At 42.3% G+C, this 12421-nt stretch overlaps 2 protein-coding genes across 5 annotated transcripts in view; one reads left to right on the top strand and one right to left on the bottom strand.

Annotated features, from left to right (window-relative positions):
• Positions 1-12421, bottom strand: part of LOC119458165 (uncharacterized) — a 59463-nt gene that overhangs the window by 22148 nt on the left and 24894 nt on the right. The gene's annotated exons all lie outside the window — the stretch shown is intronic.
• LOC119458164 (uncharacterized) overlaps positions 5856-12421 on the top strand; it is a 51347-nt gene continuing 44781 nt past the window's right edge. For 2 of the 4 annotated variants that reach the window (XM_049670817.1, XM_049670815.1), the window contains exon 1: positions 5940-6006. Coding sequence is in view for 2 of the 4 variants with exons in the window: in XM_049670818.1 (XP_049526775.1) it covers positions 7207-7279; positions 11339-11901 (636 nt within the window). In the remaining 2 variants the exon portion in view is untranslated. Of the gene's footprint in view, positions 6007-7198; positions 7280-11338; positions 12020-12421 lie in introns of those variants that run through there. The other 2 variants (XM_049670818.1, XM_037719994.2) reach the window with 2 other exon arrangements.

Genomic DNA, 12421 nt, shown 5'->3' with positions numbered 1-12421 from the left:
AGATGCAGAGTGCGATATTTTAGCTACCGTTTCCTGTAGGCGTGCAACCCATAAGCAGTATCCATGTTTTATCGGTCACGACCAGCATCGCACCGCCTCTGAGCGCCGAGATGACGTGGCATGTTAGCCCTGCTATGAGATCAATTACCGAAGACCAGTTTGAAGACACAATTTAGCAGCCCTTCTGAAGGTGACTTCAATATTATTTATTACCGGTTAAACAGCCCTTTGAGGTGTGAAGATTTTTGTTCACTAAAAGTCTAGTTTCATCAAATTCTTATCCCATGTAGAAAATCATCAAAAGACGTACTGCTGCAAAATGAAGTAAGACGTTTCAATTGTCCAGCAAGCTTTGTCCAATTTGTTCTATGCGACCTCTATATTAAAAAAAACTCTTTGAAGGAGCTTATGATAGCAGAATGTCCACTAATTAACTTCAAGCATAGTCGGAGAGCACCCATGCACTCGCCTAAATTATATGCGGCATCTAAAAGACTTTAAAAACCGATGATAATTCTAAATAAAGGCACTAATGAGAGCGATATCGAGAGCGAACCCCGAGATGTCTTTCTTCCTGCTTGTTTTACTAACACCCTACAAATAATGTTCAAAATTCTCCCCAAAAATTTGAAGCAGAAATATTTGACGATGTCTTAGACATAGTCTAAAACTATGTTGATCGGTGTTTTACACTATAGCACTTTCTAGACGCTATCGTGTGAGGTTTGGGGGTATTTGCTTAGAGCCACTCAATCCGTACCTCAGTGCTTATATGGTGGCAAATCACAAAGTCATTGCCCCTATTTTTTGCCAAATTACGGCTGTAATTGCGAAGTCATCATATCCATTCCTATCAGTGGACCTTTCTTGGACCGGCCCGACCTTATCTGCCGGTAGCTCCGCGGCACGGCGCTGCTGTCAGTTGTTTCTTCTGCTTTCTTCTTTCTGGAGTTTTACGTGCCAAAACCAGTTCTGATTATGAGACACGCCGTAGTGGAGGGCTCCGGATTAATTTTGACCACCTGGAGTTCTTTAACGTGCACTACAACGCAAGCACACGGGCGTTTTTGCATTTCGCCTCCATCGAAATGCGGCCGCCGGGGCCGGGATTCGATCCCGCGACCTCGTGCTCAGTAGCGCAACGCCTTAGCTGACTGAGCCACCCCGGCGGGTCTGTCAGTTGTTTAAGATGATGGTTCTGCCCCACACTTTCATGGCGTACGAGCAACGAAGTGTGATTTGTTTTCTATGGAGCAAGGTAGGAACGACCATAGAAATCCACAAGAAAATGTAGCAAACGTATGGGGAAAGATGACTTGCTTCGAGAAGCCCGAGGTGGTCGTGCTTTGATTTCGCAAAAGGCCGTGAAGCCCAGACAGCAGTGCGATGGTGGTTCTACCGTCAGCAGGACGAATCTACCACAGGGGCATCTCAAATTTAACGCGGCGATAGGACAAATGTCTGAACAGGTGTGGGGACCATGTGGAAAAATAATGTAATGTAGTACAATAGTACGTGTATTTGTAAGTATCCTTAGGTACTTCATTATGGCTAATAAAAATAGGGGCAAGGACTTTCTGATTCGCCCTCGTATATTGGTTGCAGGAGCAAAGCTTGTTAGTTGAAACAAAGAATAAACAAGAATCGGGAGGCGTCTGTGAACGAGTTGCTGTTTACAGTGAGGACACCGCTCTGCTGCAGACAAACTAACAGTGCACCCAGTCAAACTTTAGTTGACGCGTAACGTGTGGCCCGTAGCAGGCGTGATCGGTGAAAAATGTCGGCGTCCGGTGCGATCAGACTCCGTGTGCAATAAATTACCGGGGTGGATACACAGCACCACAACTGCCGCTGTGGGCGTTGGGAACCGTATGAAGTGATCTATGATGCCTGCAGAGGTGTTGATGAACATTTTTGATTTCTCTGAACTAGACGATAAAAAGGCATTGCTAATTATGCTGTCACTGCAGCTGCAATCACTATACGTATAAGGCATTCGGGGCGTCGGTACAATGTGGCTGACTCAGTGCTTGGTGAGACATATACGCCGACTAAAAATACAAAAATAATGCAGTGTTTGTTGCTGAGAAATAATATCATGTAAGACTTTTTATGCACAACGTGAGTAAAGGTGTTTCGAAGTAACTGGAACTGTATCTTACGACTGAGAGGTGAGGGGGTGGTGACGGAGACGCGGAACAGTCAAGGGAAATTATGCTGATGAGCAAAGATTCAGTTGCTTCCGCATGTCGTATGCTTTAAATGCGTATTTTTCTTGGAAATTATTAACCAGGCATTTGTTTCGCTCAGCTGCATTTTCTTCCTTGAGAAATAAAAAGAACACTAAGTTGGGTGACTCTTAACCGACGTATTTTATTACGCATATTTCCGTCCGGACGTCTTCGTCGAGCCTGTTGGTATCAATAGGTGCTCTTCTCGTGAAAAGCTTAACTGGCGACTAGATAATATCTCAGTTGTCAACACGCATGCGATGCTTTTAAATAAATATAAGAATACCTCAAGGCAGTTTAACCAGCATTAAAATATAATGTGACTCACGGGCGTTTTCTGCACGACGCTTCCACACAATCGAAATATAAGGAAAAGTTCTCACGTTTAGTCAACGGCGTGAACCCTTCGGTCACATTTATATTCTCGGAAATTTGCAGGAATACACCAATGATATGTGGGAACCAAGCTGTCATGTCAGGATAAAGTAAAATGGCGATTTTCAGAGGACCCATTTGTCAATTCATTTTTTAAAGCGGAACCCACTCACTGCCGATCACCTTGGCAGGCTTATGAATTAGAGTTATCTATGCGTCTGATTGTAGCGCAATGACAACTCATCATTACACTTACAGATTTTATGGGTTTCTGCATCATAATTTCACCATCGTTTTGTATTCTGAAATATACATAAACGTGAAGCATTGCCACGCGTGGCCACTCTTCAAAAAAGGTAAGAACAGTAATGGGTCACATCTGAAAGAACATTTGTAGTCACACAATAGTAGTCTCTCGTAGTTTTAACACCGTATCTGTACAGAAAAGTATGTGCTCTTTGCTAGAAGGCAGCTCTAAATATTTATCATAGTTTTGCATTTAAACATAGTTTGATTCAATTGTCATTTACTAGCAATTACATTTCCTGTACTTTGGATGTGGGACACTTACCCTGCATATGTTAGCAATGTCGAGAAAGCATATTGAAAAAATAAAAACTTCATAAACCAAATAGTTGCTGCGAACCACATTGCTATTCCCAGTTGTGAAACCAGAAACTACATCAATTTTGTAGTAAACACAATGCTAGCAGGCAAAAGCACTGGCTTACGTAATATATGTCTGGTAAAGGCGCGTTTTTCAGGGATATAAACTAGAATGGCCAGCTGAAACGCTTACCTGTCTTAGGTTTCTTTAGCTTTCTTTATGATCTTTATAAAAATGTTGAGTTGTCGACCGTAGTTATTTAACTCTGCCCAGTCCTGTCACCACTGCAGGAATAACCTTTATAGGCGCTTGTGCGTGCGGTAGCTTTCTTCTACAGTGCTGAGTTTCGTCTTACCATCAATTCAAAGAAGTTTTACGCTTATAGCTTCTCAAATCCTGCTCCCCATGTGCGATAAGAAACAATTTCATACTGGCATTGGTTCACTGCACTACTAGGCTCAATCTTGTTAGGTTTTTCATGAAAGCAATGCGAAGGACGCATTTAGACCTGGACCGCCCTTGTTCTTTGCATGAAACTCTAAGCTACTAATGTCAACAATTCTCGAAGGTCGTGCTTTGTCGCAACCGTAGGTGCAGGAAGCGAACAGGTTACGTCCTAGGCCAGCATGTTTAAGACATAAAAATTATCGAGTGTCGCAGACGAAGGCATATTGGTATTTTATTATTAGAAAAAAAAAAACCTATGAAAGCATTTTTGAATATTGAGCATAGAAAATGCGTTGTATAAAATTAGAGCAAGAACAGAGCAGGGTTAAGCTCAAATTTTTTTTTGAAGCGAAGCATCCGTGGCGATTTAACACTCGTTTTCTGCAATGACAATCTTGCGACTATATCAATATTTCTTGGGGTCGATCTTAATGATAGGGCAGTAAGAAATTGTGCGGCAATCTCGAAGTCAGTGCAATTAAAAATGTGGGCCATTACCGTAGATATGTGCCAATGAATATTGTTGCAGTTCACCGAGCGCAGGAGCTTTATTGACAGAGGCACGAGAAGTACTGCGTCGTACTCGAATAAAGGGATCTGAGAGATAGATTCTCAGGCGAGTCTTCCTCGTCGTCTCTAGGAAGTGCTGGTACTCTCGAGCGTGTCGGTCGTCGTCTTCGTTACCGCGAGCGTGTAGATGGGCACCGATATGTACCGGTATTGCTGAAAACCAATATTGAAAATTCTGGAGGTCATCTGATGACGCTGACAGGCAAATGTAAAGCCCGACGCACAAGGGCATATAGGTTTTGTAGCCACTTTCGTAATTCTAGCAGAGTGCTGCAAAGCGCTCATATTGAGAATAGACTTTTATCGAGAGTATGGCGCCGTGGTTAACATACAAGACAGTGTGGTGAAATTCACCACAGATAAAGATCCGACCCATAGAGCGGTAGAAAAACGCACACCTTTACGTGTTGTCGATGATGACGGTTGCATAATGCCGCTATCATGCAGCTTGGTTTCCCCCAGCTTGCAACGGTCTTTGTAACGTAGACGGAGTAGCCAAACAAATCACTTCCCTTCTCCACCGTCCAGGTGTTGCCGTCGCTCGTGGCATCGTGAGCTTAACAGATGGACGAGCCGAGGTACTGCTGACAAACTTCACCAACGAGCGCTGGGACATCAATAAAGGCCTTGCTCTATAGCATACCTTGATGAAATCGCCCACGCTCAAGACTGCTTTACTCTGCAAGGGTGAGCAATGGCTGATTGAGAAGCGCGTGCACTTGTTGTTATGTTGCTCCCAAGTATAACGCCACAGGAGAAACATCTTCTGGCATTGCTGGACCATGTCTATGAACTGCTACTATTGAACGTCACGAGTGGACCAAACGCCGCTGACTAAACATCGCATCATCACCGAGGAGGCAGGACGCCCTATTCCGCAGAATCCATACCGTGTAGCTCAGAAAGAACGTGGGGCGATACAACAGCAAGTCAAGAAGATGCTAGAGGATGAAGTAATCCATCCTTCGAATATGTACCGCTCTTCACTGAACTTCTTTGACGTCCACATGGGTCACTAGTTCTTACAACAAGGACAGACACCCTGCGCTGCACTACGCATGAATTGGAAACATTTCGCTAAAGCATTAACCATTAGCCAAAGAGTTAAATGCTTAATAAGAACCGTTCTCTACCAAACCGTCATCGCTTTGCATTACTCAGGTGTCAACTGGAGTTCAGCCTGCTCTATTTTTAATGATGTCAACGTCGAGAAAAAAAGAAGGTCTCTATGTTTCAAGGCTTTCACGACGAACGCACGTCTCGTCGTGTAGATTCACGTATGTATGTCTGTGATTCTTGGTCGCCATTGGCGTCGACGTTCAGACTGGGGCGTGTGCAACCACAGATACCGAGCAAGAGCGGAAGTAGCTTTTTTAAGAGCACCGAGCTTTCGCAGCGTGTACGATATGGATGGTTGATTTGTAGCGCGTAAAAGAGGAAGCAGCCTCGTTAAGAACGTCAAGCTTTCTCCTCGCGCACGATATAATGGTTGTTTTTATAATGGCCATCCAACAATTATAGCTACGGACGTGCGTATCCGGCACGGGCAACATGAAGCACATACAATGCTCAGTGAGGCGATTTTCTTATGGCTGAAGTCAGATAGGTCCTTGACCACATGGCTTATCTGGAGCAAGTAGCAGCCGACGCTCGACATCTTATAAATATGCACTGCAGAGAATGATTTTCAAGCACAACACAGTGACTCCGACGCACTTTCCATCAGCGGCTTGTACGTTTGAGAGTAAACTTGGAGCTTCGTGAGACAACCGAAAAGTGAGTGTGCCACACTTTTGTACCCTAGTCAGCCTCTTTAGCTACCGGAAAATTGTAGACTTCAATCAACGCCTACAGTCGGCGTGTCTTCAACTTGAAAAAGCTATTTTTTACGCTTAGTAGTATTTATGATCATGAAAGTATGAGTGAATATTAGCATCAGTGAATGCTACAGTAGTTGTAAACGCAGGTTTCCATGGGCAATGGAAAAAAAGGTTTAACTAATTACCCATCGCAAAATTTTGAAGACTACTGCTACAACTTTCTTTACTCTAGCTCATCAGGTGCTCTCTGTAAGAGCGACAAACATAAAGTTTGCAAAATATTTCCCGTGTCTCATATCTTTGCTTCTAGTGAAATTGCCACTATGTTCATTATTGTTAATTTTACAGAGGCTCCTTCCGTCTAAGGTTGCCCAGGACTTAACATGGTCATTAGTCTTTTTTACTGCCGCATTGTGCTCAAGTACCATATTATTTGCTCTATAAGTATTATGTATCCGTAATGGTGTTTCAACATACTGTAGAAAAAATCACGAGGTAATAATTGAAAGCAACCTCGTTTTTTTATCTACTTGTAGCATTATCATAGGGATAGTAGTCATATAAAAATATTGTTATTACTATGTGCACCAAATGTAGCTAACATGGTGTCAACCTTTGCTAACTTTGGAATCAAATGTGCTAAAGTGCGTGCACCTATTCTCGCAAGCTTACGATAAACTCTCCTAGGAATGCAATAAAACCTGAATCATGGGTAATTTCCCGTGTTCTAACGATAGTGATGCAATTGGTGCTTTTTTCGAGGTCGCGCAGTACACATATGGGGTGTAAAGAATGTATTTGAATTTCATATACTGAGATTGTACCATTTATGATCCGTAGCTATTAGCACGCCTTTTAGCGCTACAAGCCCGACTAGGTCTCAGTAGAGATTTGCAGTGAATCTCTTATTTGTGAAAGGCGGCCTCCACCTGAGCTTTTATTATATATTCATGGCAAGGATACCCGAGCTTTGACACAAACTTTGCTTTAGTTGAGAAAAAAGGTGGTGCCACTTGAGGAAGAACATAATTTGCCCAATATGAGCGTTCACATGTGTTCCTTTTGAATAGGCAAAATAATTTCCGCCACTTATATACTTCCCTGGGCTCCTGCAGGAGATTTTCACGATCTTCCTCTTCTGTTTGTAGAGGCAAGCATGATGGTCGTGAAACCTTTGGTAGCCGCCATTTTGATGGCATCATATGCTGTAGCGATTCCATACGATACAGGTGAGTAAACACTACTCCCTGTGCAAATGCACACTGTGACTTTCTTTTGTGTCGCAACGGCAAAAAACTACTGTGATACTTGAGACATATCACCGAAGTTAAAATTCCAGTGGTATTCAGAAAGTCTCCTTGTACCACCTGAAATCTTTTGGACTGGGCCGAGACTGAAACAGACATCGTCGGTAAAAGTCTAATCTTTTCTCCGTCTGACAACACCAACTTTACCTGGCATGGTGACAAAACTGTACCTCATAGAGTCGATTCTGAGATAATTAATTTTTTTCGCAGCAGTTAGGGACATGCTTGGTGGGCACCTTAGCTCAGTTCAAATGAGACATAAATAAAACCGCCTCATCCAGTAGTTTAGATCAAGGATTATAATTGTGCTATCTGCCACAGGCAATTTTTAAAAATTTGCTGCAGCTAAAATGAAACACCCTGTATAGTAAAGGATAACCAAGGGGTAATAAACTTGAGATCGCTCCCTCTTATTTGTTCATTTTGGCGTCCTTTTTGCAAAACTAGGCTAAACAAACGAGACACCTAAATCATTGCTATTAGGGGACAGTGTTGGGAAGCAAGCTGAAAGTCGCCTGACAAAGCCAAGTTCTGGTTCCTATATTCTGGTCTCTACGCGGAATGTGGCTACTTGCAACTAATATATATATATATATATATATATATATATATATATATATATATATATATGTCTGTGTGTGTGTGTGTGTGTGTGTGTGTGTGCGTGGTGGTGGTGTGTGTGTGTGTGTGTGTGTGTGTGTATGTGTGTGTGTGTGTGTGTGTGTGTGTGTGTGTGTGTGTGTGTGTGTGTGTGTGTGTGTGTGTGTGTGTGTGTGTGTGTGTGTGTGTGTGTGTGTGTGTATAAGTGTTGAGATCGGTCACTTTCGTGCCCTAGCCCCCCAGCACATGCACAGGATGATCGAACCACTAGCCCTTTTCTGTCCACACACAAGTCTAGTCCTTGAGCAGAATTATTTATAGAGGCGGACATTCGTTGCACGCAAAACTAAAACACACATTCAAAGAATTATCAGAAAGACACTAATTAACTTTGTCACTAATTACTTTGCGGCCCATATTGCTATTTGCGAATTGGAGCCAGTGATCTAGAGAGGCGTATCAACTGCAGAATGACACCAGTTTGGTGATATACGCCATCAAAGTATCCGTAAAAGTGCGGTGTTGTTCCGCTTACTTTTTTACCAAAACGCTCGTTTATGCATTGACACACAAAAGTAATTTGAACGCTGATGTATTTCATGCCACAGTTTGGGAAATAATATATCGAAACTGGTGTCTTCCTGAAAATTAATTTCCAGTGGAAACGTCTTGCAAACTCACCGGCTACAATTCGTAAACTGCAACATGTGCTGTTAAGTAAATAATTAAGAAATTTAGTCAATTTCTGTTACTTAGACCAAGGTGTGCTTTAATTTCTCCTGCTAGTTATGTCCCCCTATTCGAATAATCCAGCTCAGCGACAAGAATAATGCTATCTCCTACAGGTAAATAAATATTAAAGCTAAATATGATCATCCCTTGTGCTTATAAGGGTGTAAGACACTTTTATAAGTGTAATCGATTTACCGTTTTCTTAACCGTTAGTAAAACGGTTAGGGGGTTTGTTGGTCCTGGATCCACGATAAAATTTGCTGGCGGAATATTTCATGGCAGTCATAATAATGATGCAGACATAACGAGTGTAGAAGTACAACTGAAATTAATGCTCGGCTTAACAAGGCAAGAACCATAACACAAAGCATCATTGCTACACATACCTGTCACACATCCTCTAATATGCTCGATTTATTTTTGTGATGCCAACAGAAACAAAGCAGGGCCAGTTAATGCAGCTGATCACTGTCGAAAACGTATCTGCAGGCGACGTTATGATAAATCACGTGTCCTAGGTTTGTTTGCGTGAAAACTTTGTTGATTGATCTTCGAGGCATTTCACATAATAAAGGAAGGTGATAACTGTATTGGCCCAACCTCTGTTGGCATCTGAAAGAAATAAACTTGGTATAATAGTCAGAGGATGTGTGGGTTGCTATATTGGGGTGTTTTGTTTTTCGTTTCGTGTGTAGCCAAGCAAAAAGTAAATATTAGTTGTACGACATTTGTGCTGTCTCCGACTGTTCTCTGCGTCCAGGTCCAATTTTGCGATCGTAACGTCAGTGAGAAAAGAAACCTCGAAGAAATACTGACGTTCTCGGCGTTCTACCGCAAGTGCAGATCCTTCGACGCTGTAGCTTTGCCTGCATAGAGGCAACAATTTGTACAATACTGTAGAAATCTAACTACGCGTGCTTGCGATCTAGCATAATAATAAAAAATTATAAGCAATCTAGAAATTAGAAGCCTAGTGAGTTTGGAATTGAGTTTCTCTTTAACCAGAACTTCCCGTTGACCCATCATCTTAACTTCCACCCGAAATACTCGCAGCCAGAAAACACCATTCCTTTTACTCAATATCCCCTTACTCTGATAGGACTGACATCTATAAATGCCATTCTAGACTCTCAGTGCCAGAAGGGCACAAAATGTTCCAGTCAACTAAGTGCTAGTGTTGAAGCATTGTCACAGATTCGTTATTACGAATTCGTTATTACAGATTCGCTTTATTTTTTTTCTAAATACGAGAGAACTGAATCTTTTACTACATTGATTGATAAGTCAAACCTTCCATATCTAGCTTCACGCAGGAAAATAGCCAGGCTAAACTTTTTTATCAATCATACACTGGCATGTTAAACATAAATCCCGGACTCTACTTGCGGCCTCCTGGCAGAGTGTCACCTCGGTCCTGTCACCCATACGTTGTTAGACCTTATGTGCGTAGAGTTGATGTTTACAAACATTCGTTTCTGGTCAAAACTATAGAAGAGTGGAACAAACCTAAGTCAGAAATATTTGACGGTATGAATTCGCTTGCGAGTTTTGAAAGATATATAAATCATTTTATATTTAAATGCAATGTTTTTTTTTTGCGTTGTACTGCGCTGTATCTGCTGCTGTTTTGTTATGCTGTTGTATGTGAAGTAGTGTTGTGAATTTTCCACCTTGTAACAGCCCGAAAGGGCTCATAGCGCTGAAAATAAATAAATAAACAAAAATAAATTACACAAACCAAAATTCATGTTTTAATGTTGTTCTTTAAAATACACCATGTCTTACCTTTGCGTTGCCTTATCGAGGAGCTTAACATTCAGCAGTATGCAATAAATGAATAACTATATAAATAGATACCAGGAAATGCCGGAGGCACTTGAATTCTTTTGCACGTGCTTCCAGAAAAACGTTCCTTAGCACATTTGCTAATTACGAGCCACAGTTATCACAAATCACAGTTATCACTTGCGTTCACTGTAGGCATGTTGCTTACAGTTTGCTACTGAGCAGCAGTTGCGTATTATTGAATTTGCATTTGATTGGCGGCTGCAGTCATTTTCTAACACTAAAACTACGGAGAAGGTTCAGAAAATGTAGACCCTGAGAATAGATTCAAGCTTGTCAGGCCTGTTAAGAATACAATAAAAATTACAGCCCAGGTGTAACATTGATAAGTATTACACTGGTAAGACGTCAAACAGCACGAGTTCTGTTCGAAAAAAAAATATATTCAATGTAGATATCACTGTCAAATTACTCAAAAGTGAAATCGTGCCCTATGAGCATCAGTGCGATTTACGCCATGCGATACACACCAAAGAAAAAAGTGTTTAACATTGGGGTAAAGTACAGGATATAGGGAACTTGGAGCAAATGTTCCCGTAATAATCTTTCCACTAGATGCAAATTTATAAGGAAATTGTGTCACGCACCTTATATTGAATATTATCAAAAGGTTATGTTGGTTATCTATTACCTAAACTAAAGTCTTCCTCGTTAAAAGCAACTCCTTATTGTTTTTAAGAGACCTTTGCTGTGTTCTTTCTTTAAATAAATCATGAACCCCGCTTGTTACGTTATAAGAGTGAAAACTCCCAGATGTTTTGAAATGTTTAAACGAACATTCCCTTGTTCCCATTTTCTTTTAAGCAGGCTGCGACTTCATTGGAGTCGACCTGGATGGTGCCCTGGACAAAGTTCTTGGTAATCTTCCTCCGTACCACACGCCAGATCCTCGGGGATATCGGAAGGCTTTCCCGGGTCTCGAAACTGGCCCACTAAGCGTAGCTGGTCTTGACAAGGTCCGCCGATTTGGAGCGATCCACCCCTACTGTGTCAACGGCACTCTGCTAATGAGTGTGGATGTCGTCGCCAACAAAGGCGATGCTTCCCTGTCGCTGCCGTGGAGGGCCTGCTCGGGACAAGAAGGCACGCTGATGGTGCGGGCCGGATTATCGCGATTTACGCTCGTGTTCCGTGTCGTAACTGGAGGATCGAACAACAATGTCAGTCTGGCTTACGAAGGGCCACTTATCCCCGTGACTACCATTGACCCACACATAGATATCTTTGGCGTTGGTCGTGAAATAAGCATAGCTACCACGACGCTCAGCAAGCTCTTGCCGGCGATGACTGAAGGAGTGTGGAATGACTACTTCTTCACTTATTTCCGCGGGGCCCTTCGTCAAGCCCTGCGCGAAGCCTTTGAGTAACGGGAACTTGCGTTCCGTACGTTCTTTACAATTAGTGAATTCTCTGTCCTCAAAATATTCTCGAGCTTTGGTTGAGAAATAAACTTTTGTGCACCACATCCCATTTTGTTCTTTTTTCTTTCCATAGAGTATGATCAAGTAGACATTTATAAAGCAGGTTATTCACAAAGGTATTTTTGTCGCACCTTCAAATTTTGATCGAAATTATTTTGTCGTAAAAGTAAATAGGCATAAAAATCTCGACAGAACCCACCTTACGATGACTGTCCACGGCAACGCGTTTAGCACTGAATCAGTACAGCGACACAACGCATTGCCAGCGTTAAAACGACTTATGTATATATATACTGCACCAGGACTCATTCACGTTCCCCTAAAGACACGCTGCGCCATCTAGAACCGCCGGCATGAAGTCGGTGCACGGCGTCGGAAATACTTTGCGCACCAGTGCGTGTGAACTCTGAGAAACGCGTCATGCAGCAGCCGGGATCCAGTCTCGCGCTTCTTTCTCGACACGCTG

This window comes from Dermacentor silvarum, chromosome 7 (assembly GCF_013339745.2).
Source record: "Dermacentor silvarum isolate Dsil-2018 chromosome 7, BIME_Dsil_1.4, whole genome shotgun sequence".
NCBI classification, from domain to species: Eukaryota; Metazoa; Arthropoda; class Arachnida; order Ixodida; family Ixodidae; genus Dermacentor; species Dermacentor silvarum.
This window is presented reverse-complemented; position numbering and strand designations above follow the sequence as displayed.